Here is a 23,433-nt window from a genome sequence, read left to right on the forward strand (position 1 = left end):
GATAGTTTGTTATGGTCTAAAAGATGAGTAAAAACTGAAAAACATTTGCTTTTTTTAGTGCTATTTATAACTTTATCACTCTTGGAGTTGCATTTCATATATATATATATATATATATATATATATATATATATATATATATATATATATATATATATATATATATATATATATATATATATATTCAGTCCGTAACATAGATAATAATCTTTTTTACTGGTTTCAATCTTGCATATATACTTTAGACTGGCTTCTAATTTTTATGTTTTGTTCTCTTGATTTTTAGATGGTCAAGAACAGATAGCTCCAGAAGGTAATGACACAACTTAATACTGTATACAAATGAAAACTATACTTGTATATCTCATATGAAATATAACTTAAAATATGGTCAGTTTGATAGAGACAAAAAGTATTAGTAAAATTATATTAAATTGGCTTCTTTTATTCTGACTTTCTAAATTGAGCGTTCTTGGTGCTTGACAAAATATCTTTATTTGGTCTGTAACTTGGAAATATTCATATTTTTATAGTACCAGATGAATCAAAAGCAACAGGAGGTAAGTTCCAAGCTGAATATTTTATGATGCAGATTTACATATTTTGATCATTTAAGTGTTTTAATGCGTGTTAAAAATTGTCCATATGAATGTAAACATGAATGATTTTATACAGATAAAGTCACTCGGATTTGTGTGTTAAATACATCATGACTCAAGTTAACTAAAGAAACTGAGTTTTCTAAAGTCATTCTGTGTTAAATACTTAAACCAAAATAGCTTAATGAGTACCTTGGTTTCAATATAAGAAAGATTATTCCAACTTAAAATCAACTCTCTTGATTTTTAGATGGTCAAGAACAGATAGCTCCAGAAGGTAATAGCACAACTAAATACTGTGTACAAAAGAAAACTATACTTGTATATCTCATATGAAATATAACTTAAAATATGGTCAGTTTGATAGAGACAAAAAGCATTAGTAAAATTATATTACATTGGCTTCTTTTATTCTGACTTTCTAAATTGAGCGTTCTTGGTGCTTTACAAAATATCTTTATTTGGTCTGCAACTTGGAAATTTTCATATTTTTATAGTACCAGATGAGTCAAAAGCAACAGGAGGTAAGTTCCAAGCTGAATATTTTATGGTGCAGATTTACATATTTTGATCATGTAAGTGTTTTAATGCGTGTTAAAAATTGTCCATATGAATGTAAACATGAATGATTTTATACAGATAAAGTCACTCGTATTTGTGTGTTAAATACATCATGACTCAAGTTAACTAAAGAAACTGAGTTTTCTAAAGTCATTTAATGCATTTAACATTTTCATTAGCATACCAAAGCACCACTGCTCACAAACGGAGAACTCTTTAATTAGATGTTTGGCTGTGATGCAATGTTCTGTGTTACATGGGATAAATGGGATAAGTGCATTTAGATATTCTGTGTTAAATACTTAAACCAAAATAGCTTAATGAGTACCTTGGTTTCAAGAACAGATAGCTCCAGAAGGTAATGACACAACTTAATACTGCATACAAATGAAAACTATACTTGTATATCTCATATGAAATATAACTTAAAATATGGTCAGTTTGATAGAGACAAAAAGTATTAGTAAAATTATATTACATTGGCTTCTTTTATTCTGACTTTCTAAATTGAGCGTTCTTGGTGCTTGACAAAATATCTTTATTTGGTCTGTAACTTGGAAATTTTCATATTTTTATAGTACCAGATGAGTCAAAAGCAACAGGAGGTAAGTTCCAAGCTGAATATTTTATGATGCAGATTTACATATTTTGATCATTTAAGTGTTTTAATGCGTGTTAAAAATTGTCCATATGAATGTAAACATGAATGATTTTATACAGATAAAGTCACTCGGATTTGTGTGTTAAATACATCATGACTCAAGCTAACTAAAGAAACTGCATTTTCTAAAGTCATTTAATGCATTTAACATTTTCATTAGCATACCAAAGCACCACTGCTCACAAATGGAGAACTCTTTAATTAGATGTTTGACTGTGATGCAATGTTCTGTGTTACATGGGATAAATGGGATAAGTGCATTTAGATATTCTGTGTTAAATACTTAAACCAAAATAGCTTAATGAGTATCTTGGTTTCAATATTAGAAAGATTATTCCAACTTAATACTATCATAAATATAGGTAATGGTTTGTCCATCTTATGAGAAATAGAGTTTTGAATTGGGATAGTTTGTCATGGTATAAAAGATGAGTAAAAACTGAAAACATTTGCTTTTTTAGTGCTATTTATAACTTTATCACTCTTGGAGTTGAATTTCATATATATATATATATATATATATATATATATATATATATATATATATATATATATATATATTCAGTCCGTAACATAGATAATAATCTTATTTACTGGTTTCAATCTTGCATATATACTTTAGACTGGCTTCTAATATTTATGTTTTGTTCTCTGGATTTTTAGATGGTCAAGAACAGATAGCTCCAGGGGGTAATGACACAACTTAATACTGTATACAAATGAAAACTATACTTGTATATCCCATATGAAATATAACTTAAAATATGGTCAGTCTCTTTAATTAGATGTTTGACTATGACACTATGTTCTATGTTACATGGGATGAATGGGATAAGTACATTTAGGGGCTGATTCACTAAGGGTCGAATATCGAGGGTTAATTAACCCTCGATATTCGACTAGGAATTGAAATCCTTCGACTTCGAATATCGAAGTCGAAGGATTTAGTGCAAATGCTACGATCGTACGATCGAAGGATTATTCCTTCGATCGAACGATTAAATCCTTCGAATCGAACGATTCGAAGGATTTAAATCCAACGATCGAAGGAATATCCTTCGATCAAAAAAAGTTAGGCAAGCCTAAGGGGACCTTCCCCATAGGCTAACATTGACTTCGGTAGCTTTTAGCTGCCGAAGTAGGGGGTCGAAGTTTTTTAAAGAGACAGTACTTCGACTATCGAATGGTCAAATAGTCGAACGATTTTTAGTTCGAATCCTTCGATTCGTAGTCGTAGTCGTAGTCGAAGGTTGAAGTAGCCCATTCGATGGTCGAAGTAGCCCAAAAAATACTTCGAAATTCAAAGTTTTTTTACTTCGAATCCTTCACTCGAATTTAGTGAATCAGCCCCTTAGATATTCTACGTTAATCACATAAACCAAAGTGGCTTTATTTGTACCTTGGTTTCAATAGTGGAAGGATTTTTTTTTTATATTTTTTCATTTTTTTCTTATTTTAAGATTATTTTTAGAGACCCATCAATAATCAGTACCTTCAAGAAATGAAAACACAACAATACTATCATAAATATAAATAATAGTTTTTCCATCTTATGAGTAATAGAGTTATGAATTGGTATAGTTTGTTAGGGTCTGTAAGATGAGTAAACACTGAATTCCATTTGCTTTTTAATGCTATTTATAACGTTAGCACTCTTGAAGTTTAATATATATATATATATATATATATATATATATATATATATATATATATATATATATATATATATATATATACAGTCTGTAATGTAGAGATAAATTTTTTTTACTATTTTCAATCTTGGATGGATACTTTAGATTGGTCTCTAATTTTATGTTTTTTTTCATGATTTTTAGATGCTCAAGAACAGATATCCCCAGAAGGTAATGACACATCTTAATACTTTAAAAAATGAAAACTATACTATGTTTATTTCATATTTCATATGAACCCCCTGGAACCATACTCCCAGAGGTCGCATTTATTCCTTGTCCCCTGCGGAAACCTTCACCTTGAAGGACTATATCCAGGAGAATCTCCAGTGCGGGTTTATTCGTACCTCTACCTTCTCTGGCTGGGGCTGGCTTCTTGTTCATGGGAAAGAAGGATGGTGCTCTATGTCCTTGCATTGACTACTGAGGCCTTAATAAAATTACGGTAAAAAAACTATATCCCTTGCCTCTTATCTCTAAACTTTTTGACCAACTGAAAGGGGCTCAATTCTTCACCAATTGGATCTACGCAGGGCATATAACCTCATCCACATACTTGAAGGGGATGAATGGAACATGGCATTCAACACCCAGGATGGGCATTATGAGTATCTCGTAATGCCCTTTGGCCTCTGCAAAGCCCCCGCCGTCTTCAAGGAGTTTGTGAATGATATTTTCCTTGATCATCTGGGAAACTCAGTGGTCATATACCTAGATGACATCCTAATCTTTTCCAAATACTTGGAAAGCCATTATTCTCAAGTAAAGGAGGTACTCTCTCATTTAAGGGTACAGTCTCTATTTGCCAAACTGTAGAAGTGCATCTTTGAGGTGTCCAAAACCCCATTCCTTTTGTATATTCCACAAGGATTTTCGATAGTCTTGCCAAGATTTCGGCTATACAGAAGTGGCCTCTTCCCTTAAGAACCAAGGCAATACAGAGATTTATTGCATTCACAAACTGCTAATGGCAATTCATTAAAGGGGTTTCCTCTTCCTTTGCTCTCATCCGCAAAGGAGGAAAACCCAATTCCTGGCCTTCTCCTGCCCTAGAAGCCTTCCAGTCCCTTAAAGATGCTTTCACTTCTGTATCGGTTCTCTGTCATCCTCTGCGGTAGAGCAAAACGATATTGTTGGGAACTGTGAACTTCTGGCAGTGAGACTTGTGCTCGAGTAGTGGCGTTACCTTTTAGAAGGAGCTTCCAACCCAGTCACAAGCTATACTGACCATAAAAATCTGGAATTTATGCAAACTCATAAAATACTGAATCCCCGACAAGCGAGGTGGTCTCTCTTCTTTTCCCACTTCAACTTTGTGTTGAAGTATGTCCTGATACAAAATCAGAAAGTGGATTCATTATCCCGAAGCTTCACTCCAGCAGTCATTCTTCTGGCCAGAATTATTGCGTCTCTGCTTCCTCAGTTTGCTGAGCAAATCCTGTCTGGTCAGTCTTCCGCTCCTTCGAATACTCCTTTCAGGATGGTGTTTGTACCCCCTGAACTGTGCCTCCTCATTTTGCAGCAAACTCATTGCTCCAAGCAGGCCGGTCACCCTGGCATTGGAAAGACTTTAGAACTTTTGAATCAACTAGTCTGGTGGCCGACCATACAGAAAGATGTCAAAGACTTTGTTGCTGCTTGCACTATTTGTGCCACCTCCAAGCCCAGCCATTCCTGACCCAGTGTTCTACTGCAACCTCTTCCAATTCCTTTTTGTCCATGGACCCACCTTGCCATGGATTTCATTGTGGAACTGACTCCCTCCAAGGGAAACTGCTTCGGTAAGATGGCACACTTTATTCCTCTTCGGAAACTTCTCTCAGCGGTACAACTCTCCCAGCTATTCACTCAATTCATTTTCCATTTACATGGCTTCCCAGCAGAGATAGTCTCCGACAGAGGTTCCCAATTCATATCCCGGTTTTGGCATTCACTTTGTAAGTCTATGGATATTGCGCTCCAATTCTCCTCCGCTTACCACCAGCAAACCAATGGGTCAGCTGAGCGAGTGAATCAGGCACTGGAACAATCCCTGAAAAATCACGTCTCCCTCTGTCAGGATGATTGGTCTGATCTTCACCCTTGGGCAGAATTCAAGAAAACATTCATCTCAGGATTCCTTCTCCTAAGTTGGGCTGAAATTCGTCAGCCCTTTTCCCATCCTGGAAATCGTTAATCCTGTGGCTGTCTGACTGCAACTTCCTCCTGAGATATGAATTCCCAATGCCTTCCATGTTTCCCTGGTGAAACCAACAATCTCTAATCGTTTTTCTCCTGAACAGTCTTCCCCTCCTTCTATCACCATGGATGGTCAACAGGAGTATGAAGTAGAGAAGATTTTGGACTCCAGATTCTCTAGGGGTTCGTTGCAATTTCTCATTAAATGGAAGGGTTTTGGCCTTGAAGAATGCTCTTGTGAGAAACATACAGATGTTTATGCGAGTCTTCTACATACAATTTCCCCAGAAATCAAGATTTGGTGGTCCAGAGCCCCCCCCTGTGGGAGGGGGTACTGTCACGAGCACCCGGAGCACTCGTCAGCGCTCCTGCTTGTTCCGGCACGGCATCCAAGATGGCGGCAGCCTAAGGCACCAGGTGGCTAGTGGCACTGGCATCATGACATTGGTGCATAAACGCGTGATATGATGACGCTGCAAAAGATGCCCAGGGCAAAACTTCATTGCCCAATTATATGTTACTATTTCAGGTGTACCTGGGTGTTATTTTACTGCACTTTTTTATTGATTCTGGACTTTTTGACCCTGATTACGATCCTTGCTGCCTGCCCTGTGAACTTCTGCCTGTTCCTGACTATGCCTTCTGTTTAATCCCTTTTTGGATACTGCGAACTCTGACTTTTACCTAGCTTCCTCCTTGGTCCTGACTACTCCCACTGGGAGCCGAAAGGCCCTCCTGAGAGTCTCTAACTATCCAAAGAGTAAGAGAACTGCAAACTAGGTAGTTGGGTTTTGGCTTTTTTGTTAGATATCTGCTTGCTCCAGCCTTAATAGATTTTGGCTGACTAAGAAATGTATACATTTTTTATTTTTACACTGAACTATTCCTTTAACTCTATTTTAATTTAAAAGTAATAATTAGACTAAATGCAATTTTGTTTTACAAATGTATACTTCTATAATGTAAGTAACAGTTAAACCATTTGTTTTGGTGAGTTTTTGAGGTAAACAGGGCAAACACAGAGATTTCCAACTATTTGGTGCTAGTGAGCTAGAACATCATATCAACAATACACAGATAGATACTAGGAATTGTTTACCTTAGCAAAAATTGGGTAAAGCGATGGGGTTGTTTATAATTATTGCTCATTATTTCTATTTAAGTTTAGCAAAATTGGAGAGATACTTGGTATGAAAGTAAAATATACTCTTTGACTGCTTTTTAGTGAAAATCTTTTATTTATTTGGTTGATGTTAAAGTATATATACTTTAGGAGTATGCTGCCAAGAGTGGTTGGCTAGAATTTTGCGTGAAAGTAAAACATTCTTTTTGACTACTTTTTAATGAGAAAAGATTTTTTTTTTTTAGCAAAATTTAGCAAAAACAAATATTTATTTGGTTGTTGTTAAAAATTATATATACTGTAGGTGTATTTGTTTTTAGTAGATAATGTATCTTTTTTTATATTTTATGGAACATTAAAAAGGGTTGTAACCCAAAAAAATTCAAATTTGCAACTTTCCAATAATGCATGCTATCTATATTTAACATAGCCTTATGTCTGAATTATTTACTGTAATTGCATATGCATGTGTGTGAGTTTTGATTTGAATATTTTTATTTTCAAAATATGTAAATAATAAACAAAAACCATCGTCATTTCTCTCATGCATCACTGTAATGAAATAGGGTATCTATTTTAATTATATCAGATGCTATATATTTATATATAATATTATTAATATATATATATATAATATTGTGTGTATTTTACCAGCATTAGGCTGGTGAAGTATAAACTCCAGGGAAAAGTCTGTGTGGCTGCAGCAAGTAATGCTGTTTAATTCTATTCTGGCTTGGGAAAAGCTGGATAGTGGGTCCCTGAAGTGAATGGAAGAGAGCAGGGTGGGCTTCCATTCCTTGATTCAGTAAGGATTTTCAGCTGCCAAGCTAGAGGCAATATAACTAATTACGCTACAGGTGAGCTGTAGTTAAAAGGAGGTATGGAGTCACACCTCAGGGCTTCTTCCCCTGGATATCTCCTGGAGGAGGAGGGTGAGGGGCCATGTGAGGACCTTCTTGAGTGAAGGAAGGTGCCTGTGTATAACTGGGAAAGAGAGCGATTCCCTGCTAACCTGAGTTGGAGAGAGAGCTCCAAAGCACTGGAGAGGAAAAGAGAAACCCCTCCCAGGAGACAAGTGTGTCTTGAGTGTACCCAGAGAGGATTCTGGGATTTGCGGTCCACCAAAAGCCAGTGAGGGCTAAGGAAACCATGAGTTAAAGTTAACACCAGTGAGGGTGTGAATTGGGACTGTTAAGGCTTATGTGAAGCTAATGTTATACTCAATGTGAAGCCAGTGGGCTGAATAAAAGTCAGCAAAGCTGCATTTAAACTTAAAGGCGGTGTCAGTCTCCATTCTCTGTGCTGAAATCTGTGCCGGGGCCTTCGGTTTCGTTACCTGAAGCTCACAATATATATATACAGTATATAGATGATAGCTCGATAGATAGATAGATAGATAGATAGATAGATATTGATATAATTAATTTATAATTCCAAACTTCAAGCTCATGTTGACATGACCCCAAATTAGAATGGTTTATGGACATGTTTATTGCTTACTGAGCATCAGGAATAAGATAATTGATGCCAGAAAGAGGGATTTTTGTACTTACTGTTACTGTTCTCTTCACCTATATTGGGGGACACAGGCACCATGGGGATGAAGATCCTGCAGCTGGAGAGCAGACTCTAAACAGTTAAGTGACTCCTCTTCCTGCTCTGGGCTTTATCCCCTGCCTATTTCCTGTTCTCCTTAGTTTTTATAGTATTTATAAGGAACCCTAATGAGATGAGGGGTCTCACCCCAGAGTGCACAACTGTAGCAAACAGCTACCTCTAACCTAGCATAGAATAGAATCAGATAAACAGATAACCAGGGAGGGAAGGCATGTCCCCCCCAATGTAGGCAAAGAGAAAAGGATTTAACAGTAAGTACAAAAATCCCTCTTTTTCTTGCCTAGATTAGGGACACAGACACCATGGGGACGTCCCAAAGCTACCCATGAGGGTGGGACATCTGCCCTATTTGTGTTCAGAAAACCACATCCAGCAACACTTTTCTCCTGAAGCTAGCTTCGGCTGAGAACTGTGTGTGAATTCTGTAACTTTTCAAAAAGGTATAGTTTCCTATCTGCTCAGCTGGTGATTGTTGGTGGACTGCTCATGAAGTATTGACTTCACGTGTGGCAAGAGCTGGTACTTGAAATGGTGCTGTCTTACCTGTAATCGCATAGGCCTGTAGGATGGTGAATCAAATCAATTTGGCAATTACTGCCTTGGAGGCCCCTGAGGCCCCTCCTGGGGCCATCATGAAGAAAAAGAGAACATTAACCTTATGAATGTGGTGCTTCTCACTGGAGTAGTCCAGAGTGCAGACTACATTTGGATTGTTTATTTCTTTCTCATAAATGGTCATGGGTTCAGGAGAGAGATGGAGGGAACCATCAAATACTGATTCAATCATATGCCAGCTCTGGAAGAATTTCCTGACTGGTTGCAGTACCACGGTATCAGTATGAAGATGATGCCTTGGCCTTAGACAAGACAAGCTACCAGTCCGCACCCCTTCTGGAAGAGGAATCACCAGGAGGACCCTTTTTCTGTCAAGATCACCAAGGTGTAGAATCTAGGGGTGCAAGAAGTCCTCCAGTAGCAAGGACAGGGCTGAGTTAAAGGTCCCATTGGCTGTTTGTATGGCAGAGCCAGTCATATGGCACCCCATAGAAGTTCCTAACTGATGTATGGCAGATGGCTATCTGCTGTCTGATTAAAATTTGTAGAGAGTGCTGATACCTTTAACTTCAGGGAGCCAAGGTCTAGATCCTTATGAAGGCCTTCCTGTAAGAAGCAGAGCAGAATGCCTTCCTTAAACATCTGCCTATCTTTGTCGATGTGTACACGCCAAGCGATAAAGACTCCATATCTGGTGCTAAATCCTTGCCGATGTCAGCTTTTGAGCTCTTGATGTAGCTGGTATGATGGAGTGAGGAACTGAGTTAGTCAGGACAAGGTCTTCAAGGGATATGTCATTAAGTCATCTGAGGCGAATTTGGGTTGACACGTGGACCTTGAGATAGTCGACTCAAACTTTAACTGGAATCGTGTGTCAGCCACCAGGCTTACATCTGTGAACCACCCTTTGTGGCCAAATTTGCGCCACCAAGACGGTGCTAAGCCAATCCTTCTTTATCCATCTGCAAGAGGACCCCTGACTACTTGGGTAGTTTGATACCTGGTTGCCATTAGATCCACTTCGGGTATTACCTATTATTCTACAAATATGCATAAGACCTTTGTATGGAGGCTCCACTCGTGGGGATCCATGTCTCATTGTTGAGGAAGTCCACTATCCAGTTGTTCACTCCTGGGATGTGTACTGTGGGGCTGGTATGTATGGTCCTCTCTGCCCACTCCATGATTTAGATATGTGACCGCCGTCACAGTCTCGGATTGCATCTTGAATGGTTGACCTGTAAAGGAAGTCTGTCCAGTGCTATATTAAGAGGAAGATGGTTCTGAGTTCCAAGATAATGATCTGAATAGACTGTTCTGTCCTGTTCCATTAACCCTGGACTGTGTGGGAGCTGAAGGCCTCTCCCTAACCCTGGAGACTTGCATCTATGGCCATTACCATCTATAGTTGATCTAGGAAGGCCTTTCCAGAGAGCTATCTCCCAGGCTGAATCCACCCCAGTAGAGATGCTCTGAGTTGTACAGGGATTGGCATGATTCTATCCAGGTCATGAGGGTTCTGTCTCTGGTAATGGAAAATGAACCCCTGAAGAGTTCTTGTGTAGTTACACCTATGAAAACTATGCAACCAACGTTCCCAGGATGTCCAACACCGCAAGCAGGGGGGACTGGGCCCCCTCTCAAGTGCAGGGATTCAACTCCAGAGAGTAGATACCTTGGTCTGTGGATGGGAGATCCCCCCCCAAGGAGTCCAGGATTAAACCTGGGTATTCGGTTTTGTGGGTTGGGGAGAGGGCAGATTTCTGTTATTGAGTTTCCAGCCCCTCAGTATCTGCAGTACGCTGGACAGGTGAATTGAGGCAAGGTCCAAGAAGGGCCTTGACTAGTATATCTTCCAGAAGACATGGTCTATATGTTATGTAACCTTTGGCCTGACAATGGCCGTGGCCATGAATTGGCCTTGACTGGTATGTCTTCCAAGAAGAGATGATCTGTATGCTGTGTTACTTAAAACCTGACAATGCTGTGGCCATGAACTGCCAATGCTTCCCTGTGATTCAGAAGCCTAGGAAACACTTGTGGTTGTGGATTGGAATATGAAGGTAGGCACCTTTGACGTCAACTACCTCCAAGAAAACCCCAACCTTTTGGGACTGAGTGGATTCCCCTTTTGAAGTGGCACTTCTGGGCAAAACTATTGGGTATCTTTAGGTCCAGCACTTGGCAATAGGAACCATCTGTCCTTTGGCAATGAAGAGACTGGAGTAAAGAAGTTTACCCTTTCAGAAAGGGGGAGCCATTGAAACACATCCTGAAGAGGAGAGGTTGAAGAAAACTCTTTGGTTCCTTCTGATGGAGTCAGGCTATAAAATACTCCCAGGTGGAAGGTTTAGAAATGATATTAAATATCCCTGATCTGAAGGACCCAGGGTTCCTGAATATGATGTTTCCACTCCTCTCAAAGTGCTTTTGGTAATGCCTAAAGGAATGCCTTCAGGGGTGGGTACACATTTAGCAGTGGATGATTTATCCTGGGCAAGTCTAGCAGTGTTCTTGGTTGAAGACCAGTAAGAACTCTATGTGAAGGAGTATTTGGATAGACCTGCCGGCTGTGGATTCTCCATCTGTGCCATAGATCCATGACTTTGGTGAGAAGGACAAACAAAATTGTCTACATGGAAGAGATGGGCACTTAGGTTTGATTTGGTAGAAGAGTTCTTTTGCCCCCTGTCACTAAAGTACTAGCCTAGTCTAACTTGCTCCAAAGTTGTTTTCTGGGGAAGGTGTAGACTGACCAAGATCTTTTAGAAGTTAGGTCTGTTGACCAGATCTTAACCACGCAGCAACCGAGTGCCAGAAGCATCAACACAATAATCTTAGTTGGGTCTAGGGCTGTGTCATGATATATATATGTGACCATATCAGCACTTTGAGGTTGTTGGTGAAAACATCTGACCCAGTAAGTTTGGCAACGTGCTCCACCCACAGTGGTGTAATTGCAAGATGGGGCACAAGACTGTATCTGGGTCAGTGAATATAGCCTTATCAAGGGAATCTCAGAAGGCAGCTGCATTAGCCACCAGGATGGTGGTGTCCTGAAATGCCCAATTCCAGGGGGGTCCCACTGCTGGAGTGGAGGACCAAGGTGTATACACTCTTCTGAAAGTATCTAGAGAGTTGGACAATATGGTTTGGGGTCTTCCAATGAGATTTGGCAATTTTTGCCAACTGATTATAGGCTGGAAAACACAAGTGGATTTCCTTTGCTGTTAGAATATGTTATCTAATGTGAAGTGGTCAATTACCTGGAACCGCAGTGGCTGGACTGTCCTCAATGCTAAGGACTAATGCTAAAACTGCCTATATTAGTCAGACTTCCTCCCTTTCTGATCTGGGAGTTTCTGGATCAGAGTCCTCCCCCGATAAGTTGCCCTTCTCCCCCCGAAGATTCCTTCATGCTTTCCATGGAATCTGGAGACGAGGAGGAATGTTGTTTGACCATAGGGGGGAGGGTTTGAGGATCACATTGGGATGTTCCATGACTCTATCCATAATCTCCAGTAACCATGCCAAACTGTAGTAGGAGTGCTAAGGTGTGTACCACTTCAGAGTCTGAGCTCATTGATTTGCCGTAGCTGACACTGAGCTGGACATTAGAGCCATATCCGAAGGGCTGTTAGCAGGGTAGGGTAGGGTGGGCCTGTACAGGGTCAGTGGAAGTATTGAGAAACCTGATTTGCCATGTATATAGGCAAAAATAGGACAGTTTTTTTTAAAATCCACTGATGAGTCAGTCATCCCAACAGGATGATGTTTCCACTGTATAAGTATTGCCCAAATCTTGGGAATCCCCTCTAATGAAGGGAGAGAATACTAAATAGTGTCAGGCAGGTAGGGTTTGCTGTGGGAGGGAAGAAATTGAATATCCAACTAATATGCCTAGATAAGGTCAGAGGAGGTATACAAATGTACATTTTATTCTGTGAAAAAAAGAGACTGGGGAGGCAGATAGAGAACTGGATAGAGAAGCAGTGAGAGTTGGTAAAAAAATGTGCAGCTACAAGTCTCATGTAATCCAAGATGGCCACTACAAAATCTTGCGTGATCCAAGATGACAGCCATTAAGTCTCACATGATCTAAGGTGGTGGCCTCTAAATCTCACGTTATCCAAGATGGCGGCAGTGAAATCTCACATGATCCAAGATGGCCATTAAGATTTGTTCTCTCCAAGGGAAGCAATAAGGAGACTAAGAAAAAAGTAACAGCAACACTAAGGTGATTTGGGGCATGAAAGAGAAGGTGGTGGTGCCTAGGATGCTTAGGCAAGTGAGGCAGGTAAGGTAGGGTGTGGGGGCAGTAAAAGCCATTGATGGGTCCTCAGCCCCACTGCCTGAGGAAGTAATTTGGGGTGAGGTGGAGGGTAAAATACTTACCCTTGATGCCAGCCTGAAGTGCACAAGGTGGTTCCCTGTGGTAATAGGCTGGTGCAGCCTCCGTGGAGTGGGAACCAGATCCCCCAGGGATCAGTGGAGCTTAGCCTGCAGACCTCCAGAGAACAGAAAGGCAGTGGGTAAACAAATGAAAGTAACCATTAGGCCGGAGGGACTCTAGAAAGATAACCTTGGCCCCTGTGTGGCATGGCTTTTGTAAAGTATCCTAACCATTTTCTCCAGAGCCACTAGTGTCAGTCCTCCTTCTGAGGAGAACAGGAAGTAAGCAGGGGATGAAGCCCAGAGCAGGAGGAGGAGTCATTAACTGTTTAGTGTCCGCTCTCCAGCGGCAGGATCTTCATCCCCCAATCTAGGCAAGAGAAACCACAAGTGAGTTGTTTATCTAAATCACATTTTCTGACTTTAATTTTTTTTCTATAATTTTTTTAAATTCTATAAAATTCTATTTACTGTATGTCAAAGAAAAAAAGGCAATTGCTGCCAGAAAATGTGAGAACTCACTCGTGTTTTCTAGCATCGAGTATCCAGAGCCCAATGTAAGCAAGTACTAAATATGCCCTGCAATGCAATTTGCTTTGCTTTTCAATGGATGTGTATACTTGGCCCTAACATGTGAATGCATTCCTCTTATAGTACTGAAATGTTAAACTCTCCAAATCATTATGAGCACCACATACTCATACCTATGTGAGCTGCTATAATGCAAGTTGACATTGATTCATTTGTTCCTAAATTTGATTTGTTCTATTCAATTTGTGTGTGTTTTTTTCAATCTTTCTTAATTTTTTATAATTATAGATGAGCAACAACAGTCAACATCAAAACAAGGTAATAGTATACACACACACACACACACACACACACCACACACATATATATACACACACACACACACATATCACACATATATACACACACACAAACATTTTACAGTGGAATACTTATCTTGTATACAGTTTAGCTATTGACTAATTTGCACTGCTGTAAAATAAGTTGACAAATGTAACGTACTCCTAAATTGGATCAGTTCTATTCCATTTGTGTGTGTTTTTTTTCAATCTAAATTTTAGATGAACAAGAACAGTCATCATCAAAACAAGGTAAGTGTACACATACATACATGTATGGAATATTAATCTTGCTTACAGTTTAGCTGCTGACTATTTTGCACTGCTGTAATGTAAGTTGTAACATACTCCTAAATTTAAACAATTTTAATGATGACAATTGGTTAGAAACACATTTTTATGTTTTGATAAGTTATGTTACCTATCATGGTGGTTGATAACAATAATCAGCACCTAGAAGAGGCACAGATGACACATCTGTATATATAAAAACACCACAAAGAAATTAAAATTCATTCTGTTTAAGGGAAATAATAAGAAGATCAAAAAGGTTAATCATTGGGGAATGTCAATTTGTTAGGTGCCCTCTACTGGTAACACTTTCAGACCTCAGGGTGTTTTTCTAATGACTGCCACACCAAACATTTGTTGTTGTTCATAGGCCAAGGGTTTATGATGTTCACATCAGCTGAGAGCAGCTGCAAAGGACCTTGAGTAAAGAAAAGAGATGGTGGTATCATCATCATTTATTTATATAGCGCTGTCAAGATACGCAGTGCTTTATGGTGGTATGGAACATGGGATCCATTATCCAGAAAGCTCTGAATTATGGAAGGGCCATCTCTGATAGACTCCATTTTATCCAAGTAATACAAATTTTTAAAAAATAGTTTCCTTTTTCTATGTAATAATAAAATAGTACATTGTACTTGATCCAAACTAAGATATAATTAATCCTTATTGGAGGTAAAACCAGCCTATCGGGTTTATTTAATGCTTACATGATTTTCTGGTAGACTTAAGGTATGGAGATCCAAATTATGGAAAGATAGCTTATCCATAAAACCCCAGGTCTTAAACATTCTGGTAAATGGGTCTCATACCTGTACTAGAATAGTAGCCCAGTTTTAGGGAGTTATTATAATCACTGGGGCATAACTGACAAACTGCCACCTGACAATTGTTGTACACCTTAGATGAGCAACTACTAACAAGCACATGAATAATCAAGGGCATACAGTAGCTATCTTTTCTCCACTTAATCCATACTTTAAATCCATGAGCAAATAACAAGAAAGAGCTAAATAGTTTAGATCAATTGGGAATTTTTTTTAAAGAATTGTCAGGATATATTCAATAGTTGTCTTGTTTTTACAGTACAAATCAGTCCTATTTATACAGCATATATCAGTAAAGTAGACAAAAAGGGACTATATATAAGGTTTATAGAAATATGCCCTATTGCTATTTACAGAGAAAAAACAAGACAGTCAACCTGCGAGACTGAAAGGACTGAAGTCACTGAATCATAAGCACAAGCATCTTTCAAGAGGCGCAGTTTTGATTTGACCAGTTGTGGTTTTCCATGAGGTTCTTCCAACATAATAATGTAAGCAGTGTTTGGTTTACATTTGCATAATGTCAGTATGTGCCAAACAGTCATATATTTGTTAAGGACTCAAATATACAAACTATATATACCATTATCTGCATTAATTGTATATTATAGTATCACAATAGCTTTTGCTATTATGGTTGTTCAAAAAATCATTAAGGCTCCTCTTAAGGGTGTTGATCTGGAGGACAGGATAGCGGGAGGACAGGATCAGAAGGAGACTTGAGTAGAAGGAGAGAGGACTGGAGAGCAGGATAGCAAGAGGACTGGAGAGCAGGATAGCAAGAGGACTGGAGAGCAGGATAGCAAGGGGACTAGAGAGCAGGATAGCAAGAGGACCGGAGAGCAGGATAGGTTGGGTGCAAGGCAGAACAGGAGGCAGAAATCATGAACAGGCAAGGCAAGATTGATTCAAGGTTAAGTCAGAGAAAGGTACAATGAACAGGAAGCAAGAACAGGAAGCAAGAACAGGCAAAGGTCACGTCAAGTTCAAGGCTGGGAAAGTACCATGAAGATAAAGCAAGGCAAGGAAGGACAAGGCAGAATCAAGGGAAAAAAGGCTAGAGCAGGAACAACCTAGCTAGGGGCACCGCCACTGTACTAAGATGGCCATATAATGCTCCGGCCAGGAGTGTTCAGAGGGCTGGCCTTAAATAGGGCAGAGTCAGCCCAGATTGGCTGACTGCAACCAATTAGGCTGCAGCTGGGCTCGGACTGCAGAGGCCAGGTAACATATAGGGGCAAATTGACTAAAGGGCGAAGTCGCTAACGCTAGTGAAAATTCGCCAGTGTGACGTCATTTTGCCACTTTGCCGATTTACTAATGGGTGCTGGCATAAATTCACTAGCGAAGTAGACATACTCTAGCGCTACTTTGTACCCTAACACCAGGCGAAGTTGCGATATGGTGAAGAGACGTAACTACGCTAATTCACTAACTTGCGGATTTTACTGAACGTTACCTCTTGCGCCAGACTTGCCTTCATCACCTCAGATGAAGTAGATAGGACTTGCTTCAAAAAAAGTTGAAATTTTTTCTAAATCCCAAAAAACGCTGGCATCTTTTACTTTTTTAAGGGTGATAGGCTGAAAAAGAGCGTAAATTATTTTGGGGGTACCCTCCTTCCCCCCTACATTTCCTAACATATGGCACCTAAACTATACAGTGGGCTCATGTATATGGCAAAATAACAAAATATTTTATTTTATGAAGGTTTCCCAGGCTTGTGTAGTCTAATGTATTTGCTGACACATAAGTCCATTATACTTTAACTTGGCGCCGTATGCAAATGAGGCATCGCTTGCGTATCTTTGCTTTGCTTGATGAATTAATGTTAGCGCAACTTCACTACCTTTTGCCTCCCTGGGCACAACTTCAGATTTTAGTGAATTTGAGCAGCCCTGGCGAAACTACGCCTGGCAAAGTGTGGCGAAGCCGTCGTTATCGCATTTTCAGCCAATAGTGAACTTTACCCATAGTGAACAACACTGCAGGCTGCTCACCTGGCCAAATGGTTAAGGCATCGAGCCAGCAACCCAAAGGTCTCTCGCTCGAATCACAATAGCACAAGGTATTAAGTCAGCACCTATCCCTTCCAATTTGCTTCAATTGAATCCCAACAGAGCCTGACAGAAACTGCTTTCAGATAAGCTACTGTTTCTCCTACTCAATGTAACTGGAGGAGTCGCAACTGGGGTTAGCAGGACTTGTATTTTTAATGTTGTGTGCTGTTCACATTTCTACCACTATGGGATCATCTTTAGCAATGCAGGTGTCAGAGAGCTATTATGTGATTACCTTTAGGGATGTAGCGAACTGTTCGCCGGCGAACTAGTTCGCGCGAACTTCGACTGTTCGCGTCCGCCGCAAGTTCGCGAACGTCGCGCGACGTTCGCCAATAGGCGTTCGCGTCAAAATCGGTCGCCCATTCGACCATTCGATCGCTAAAATCGAACGATTTTCGTTCGATTCGAACGAAAATCGTTCGATCGAACGATTAAAATCCTTCGATCGTTCGAATCGAACGATTTTCGGATGATCGAAGTTCGCGAACAGTTCGCGAACAGTTCGCAAATTTTGCCGGTGTTCGCGAACGGCGTTCGCGAACACATCGGCGGCGGTTCGCTACATCCCTAATTACCTTCCCATCATTCTGTTATTAGGCTGCTGGGGGGAAGGGAGGGGATGATTGCAGGGGGAACTTGCAGTGCATCAGTTAAGAGTGACTGAAGTTTATTAGAGCACAAGTCACATGACTAAACTAAACACATGTCTAGCACTCATATCTTATGGAATCATACATACACACACACAAACACACACACATACAATAAATATCATGTATATACAGTATATCGAAATGTAGCACCCTGCAGGTTTTTTCAATAACACCAAGTTGAACAACCAAAACATCTGTTTTTTGAAGCAATTAAATAATTTGGTATTGCTGAAAAGATATACAGAGTGCTGCACTTTAAAAAATTCATTACTGGCACCAAGCTATTTAATTTATTTTAGAGGGTGTGCTCCTATTTTTGTAATTTGTATGTATTTTGCATCTACAGTATAAGTAGAATTCCCAACAACATCTACAATCTGTATATCATAAATTCTGTGATATATCTCAAGGACTGTAAAACAATTAACACAGTGATCTTGTTGTAGCAGACCTGCATAGCAGGTGGAAGGATCTGGATCAGAATCAGGACTACCCAACATGAAAAAATTAGAGATTTTCATTAATCTGGACAAAAGTTGTTTTATACTCTGGGGCAAATTAACTAAAGGGCGAAGTGGCTAATGCTAGCGATTTTTTGCCAGAAATCACATCTTCAGGGACATCGCCAGTTCACTGGTGCAGATGACAATTCTCTAGCCAAAGAGACCGTTGCTCTCTATCGCCAGGCGACTTTTTCCTCTGGCGAATGGTCATTGCTCCGCTAATTAACGAAAGTGCAGATTTTACTGAACGTTACCTCTTTTGCCAGAGTTGACTTTGCCACCTCAGACCAGGCGAACTGCTATAATGAAGCTACATCCTCCTCAATCTTACATAATATCCTGTTTGCCGAAAATGCATTAACGCTGGTGACTTTTCATTTTATTAAGCAGGATTGCCTGCAAAAGTCCTATTTTTAACTTTTTTAAGTTAACATTTTTCACCAGACATTTGAGGGCCATGAAAAATTCATTTTATAGTAGGCTCGTGTCTAGGGCATTATATGATCTCTTTTGTCTTTATAAAGGTTCCTTATAATAAAAAGTGGTCACTTCAAGCATTTGCACCATCATCTCTAATAAATACATTCATACAACTTTAATGTACCTACCCTATTCAAATTGACCTAAGTGTAAGATCACCGGAAACTTTTTGCTAGGCATAAACCAACGCTAGGGAATCTTCATTATGAAATGCTCGCACTGAAGAAGTATCAAAAACTAGCGAAAAGTTGCCATCGTTCGGTGCCCAGGATGCCACTTTGCATTTTAGTAAATTAGCATAGTGGCAATGAATTGGCAAAGTGGTGTGAGGTGTGTGAACTGTCGCTGGCAACAATTTGCTCTGTACTAAATCTGCCCCTCTGTGAGAGGTGATTTTGTAACATCAAAAAAATTTTACAAAAAAATCTTAGTATACATCGAAAAAAAAATACCAAAACAAATTAAACTTTAAAATTGCAGAGCATTTTTTAAGAAATAACTTACAGAAACTCCACTTCCTACAACTTTAATGTACCTGCCCTATTCAAATCGACTTAAGTGTAAGATCACCAGTAACTTTTTGCTAGGCATAAACCACTGAAGAAGTATCGCTAGCAAAGGTTGCCATCATTCAGTGCCCAGGACGCAACTTTGCATTTTAGTGAATTAGCGTAGTGGCAACGAATTGGCAAAGTGGTGTGAGGTATGTGAAACTGTCGCTGGCAACTATTTGCCCTGTACTAAATCTGCCCCTCTGTGAGAGGTGATTTTGTTGTTTTTTTTAGCTGGTTTGCTAACTTCTATTTATTTAAAGGACCAGTAACATCAAAAAACTGTTTTAAAAAATTCGTAAGTATACATAAAAAAAATACCAACACAAATTAAACTTTAAAATTGCAAAGCCTTTATTAAGAAATAACTTACCGAAACTCCACTTCCGCTACTCTTCAGAAAAGGCATCAGGGCGAAGATCCAACATGCGGTACTGGATTTCTCCTCCCTGGCTATCTCCCATATTCTACCGACAGCATGTTAAGGAGCCGTGGTCCTTGGTAAGAAGCAGGCAGCCAACCAGATGTTTAGGATACAAGGGTACATGGAGCCATGGGGTAAAGCCGTGTGCTACTGTTCCTGAGTGCTGGGCTAGTGGAAGTGTTGGGTGGCAAGGACTGTACATGTGCTGTTAGTGCTTCTCTGTGGCAGCGAATATTTTGCTGCACCGGCTCCTCTCCTCTCTCATCCTGCTCCTGCAGGCAGGGCAGCACAGGCGAAGGGGTGATTTTTTTTGTTTGAAGAGGCTAAAGTTGACCATATACTGGCTAGCTTAAAGGGAACAGTCACCCCAAATTTCGTTTACCCCACCAGAGGGGGCTTGCATGCCGGTTGAGGTAAACAGTAGTCTTTTTTTTCAAAATATATTGTGTATCAGTGGGTCCTGGCACATTATACTCAGTGGGAGACATTGGGTCCTGGCACATTATACTCAATGGGAGACATTGGGTCCTGGCACATTATACTCAGTGGGAGACATTGGGTCCTGGCACATTATACTCAGTGGGAGACAGTGGGTCCTGGCACATTATACTCAGTGGGAGACAGTGGGTCCTGGCACATTATACTCAGTGGGAGACAGTGGGTCCTGGCACATTATACTCAGTGGGAGACAATGGGTCCTGGCACATTATACTCAGTGGGAGACATTGGGTCCTGGCACATTATACTCAATGGGAGACATTGGGTCCTGGCACATTATACTCAGTGGGAGACAGTGGGTCCTGGCACATTATACTCAGTGGGAGACAATGGGTCCTGGCACATTATACTCAGTGGGAGACAATGGGTCCTGGCACATTATACACAGTGTGAAATTAAATGCTAATTTACATATAAGAGCCTCAGGAAAAATGGTAGGTATAATAGAGGTCTGTTTCCATGAAAACAACAATGAAAAAAGTAAAAAAAAAAAAAAAGTAGTATAAAGCAACAAGAAATGGAGCAAAAAAAAGGAAAAAGAACCTAAAAAAACTTTAATACAGACTGTTGGAGTTGTGCTCGGGCTTGAAGCAGCACTGCTGCTAGACACCGACTGTAAAGGGCTGCGACTCAGAGTCGAGTTCATGCAGGTTCCTTCAGGACACGCTTAGGGGTCACATGACCCCACCATTGTACCTGCAGCTGCTCATGGTGATTTCTGTGAAAGGGTTACTCTCCCAGCGCTGGCTGCTGCTCAGACTTGCCTGCTGTGGCACTTGGTGATACTGAGACTGGGGTTGTCAGGACAAACTGGCATGGCTGGAAGGAGTCAGCTCATTAACATTCAGTAGGCTGCCTTGCCTGGAGGAGCAGGATGAATGAGGAGCTGGGGCATAAAAAGACTTGTTGCTGTAGAGACGCTCTAACAGCACCTGTAAAGTCCTTGCCACCCAACACTTCCACTGGCCCAGCGCTCAGGAACAGTAGGGGAACATAGCTTTACCCTATGGCTCTGTCTACCATTGTATCCTAAACATCTGGTTGGTTGCATGCTTCTTACCAAGGACCACAGCTCCTTCACATGCTGTCAGAAGAATATGGGAGATAGCCAGGGAGGAGAAATCCAGCACCGCGCGATGGATCATTGACCTGTCGCGTTTTATGAAGAGTAGCGGAAGTTTTTTCTTAATAAAGGCTTTGTGATTTTAAAGTTTAATTTGTGTTGGTGGTTTTTAAATGTTTTGATGTTACTGGTCCTTTAAGCAGCTAGTCTATGCACATTTAACAATCATATATTAATGTGGATACAAATGTGATATTTGCCATTTTAGAATTTATATATTTTTGTTTTTTCGCAGGTCGTCAGTGCAAAGATGCTTAAAAGGCAGCTGGATACAAACATGTTTTCAGTAGATTACTTATCTTTAGTAACATTTGGATAGTAAAATAATGTTGTTTTGTGTAAGTGCTTAAACGCCAATAAAATACATTTTGGATAAATTTACTGGGTTTTCTTGCTTGGATCTTAATAAATCAGCTCTCAAGTTACAAAGGCTAATTCTTATAGACTCATTATTCTTACTTTATTAGCAACCAGAGACAAGAAAGATTTTTAAAATTTTGCATATTAAATGATAAACTGACCCTATTGTGTGTGAATTTGATAGGGATTGTAAGTAAGCTCCACTGGGGCATGGAATAAAAAAAATGTAAAACCGTAGTGTGGTACATACGGTATATAAATAACAGATCAACTTTCATTCACGGAAACATTTCTTTTAGCAACAGTAAGTTTAGTTGAATAATTTGGCAATTCTTCTTAGTTAGGTAAAATGAGCTGTTAAAGATGTTTTTCTGGCCTATCTTTCTATCAATGTAGAAAAGTTGCACTCAATATTGTAATTCGTGAATTTATGGAGTACTTTGAGGTAAATGCAGTGCAAATAAATATATTACTGTATGTAGAGCTGCTTGAATGTTAACTGGCTCCAAGCTGTCTGTTGTGTTACATAACCCACATGCTTATGTTTATACAGTGAATCACACAGGAATCTGAGCTTATACTGTTCAACTATGTTTGCATTATGAATATCAACAGCAGCATTTCTCCATGATAATTGTAATCAATAGATAAAAAGTACTATTACCATATGTAAAACTAATAAAATGTGCTGCATCTGCCTCTGTGTAGGCAAAAGTGATGTATTGAGTCAACAGCAAGATGGACTGGAAAGTAAGGAATTGGTAATCAAAACTGGAAAAATGAAGTTTAACCTTCTGAATACATGATGTTAAAACTGTATTGCATCTGTATGTCTTAATGAAACAGAAAAAAGAACACATATAATATTTAAAGATGTGTAATATACTTTGTGGTGGTTTGTACGAAGGGAAGACTGAATCCAGATTTCTCTCAAAGTAGTGATAAATGACCCCTACAGCTGCAGCATGAATTCTGTGCATCAGCTGAGACACATATCAGGGTAGGCTGGTGGGAAAGCTATAATAAAAGAGAAAAGAGCTAAGTATAAAATAAAGAAGCCCTGAAGAGACCTCACCCCCCAAAAGAAAACTGCACCCTCCCAATTCCCTGACTCTCCGTTGCCTGTATGTCTTTTGGGCAAAAACATAAAAACTTCACTGAGGTCCCTTATGATTTTTTACTTATATATTGTGAAGGAGCCCTCCATGGCCTGTGGGAAGGGGAGTCAAAAAATACTATTGAATGCTTGACACTCATTGACAGGAAGATTCAAATTTCTTACCTGTAAATTGTCTTTTCTTCAGGTCCCCTCAGGCAGCACACCAAAGAGATAGGCCCTCCTCCTGGGGACAGGAAACAACATAAAAACACTCTCCCCTCCCACTGTTCCCCTGTGTTAGTTAACAAGATCCAA

The 23,433-nt window shown here is 39.7% G+C and overlaps 1 protein-coding gene across 50 annotated transcripts in view; it reads left to right on the forward strand.

Annotated features, from left to right (window-relative positions):
* LOC108707843 (spore wall protein 2-like) overlaps positions 1 to 22,036 on the forward strand; it is an 85,899-nt gene extending 63,863 nt beyond the window's left edge. For all 50 annotated transcript variants that reach the window (XM_041581455.1, XM_041581461.1, XM_041581475.1 and 47 more), the window contains 11 exons: positions 287 to 313; positions 534 to 560; positions 850 to 876; positions 1,097 to 1,123; positions 1,739 to 1,765; positions 2,485 to 2,511; positions 3,657 to 3,683; positions 14,197 to 14,226; positions 14,469 to 14,498; positions 15,721 to 15,855; positions 21,895 to 22,036. In XM_041581455.1, the coding sequence (XP_041437389.1) occupies positions 287 to 313; positions 534 to 560; positions 850 to 876; positions 1,097 to 1,123; positions 1,739 to 1,765; positions 2,485 to 2,511; positions 3,657 to 3,683; positions 14,197 to 14,226; positions 14,469 to 14,498; positions 15,721 to 15,815 (344 nt within the window). In that variant the 3' untranslated portion in view covers positions 15,816 to 15,855; positions 21,895 to 22,036. The remainder of the gene's footprint in view (positions 1 to 286; positions 314 to 533; positions 561 to 849; positions 877 to 1,096; positions 1,124 to 1,738; positions 1,766 to 2,484; positions 2,512 to 3,656; positions 3,684 to 14,196; positions 14,227 to 14,468; positions 14,499 to 15,720; positions 15,856 to 21,894) is intronic.
* The last annotated feature ends 1,397 nt before the right edge of the window (positions 22,037 to 23,433 follow it).

The sequence above is a fragment of the Xenopus laevis genome, chromosome 2L (assembly GCF_017654675.1).
Source record: "Xenopus laevis strain J_2021 chromosome 2L, Xenopus_laevis_v10.1, whole genome shotgun sequence".
In the NCBI taxonomy this organism is placed as follows: Eukaryota; Metazoa; Chordata; class Amphibia; order Anura; family Pipidae; genus Xenopus; species Xenopus laevis.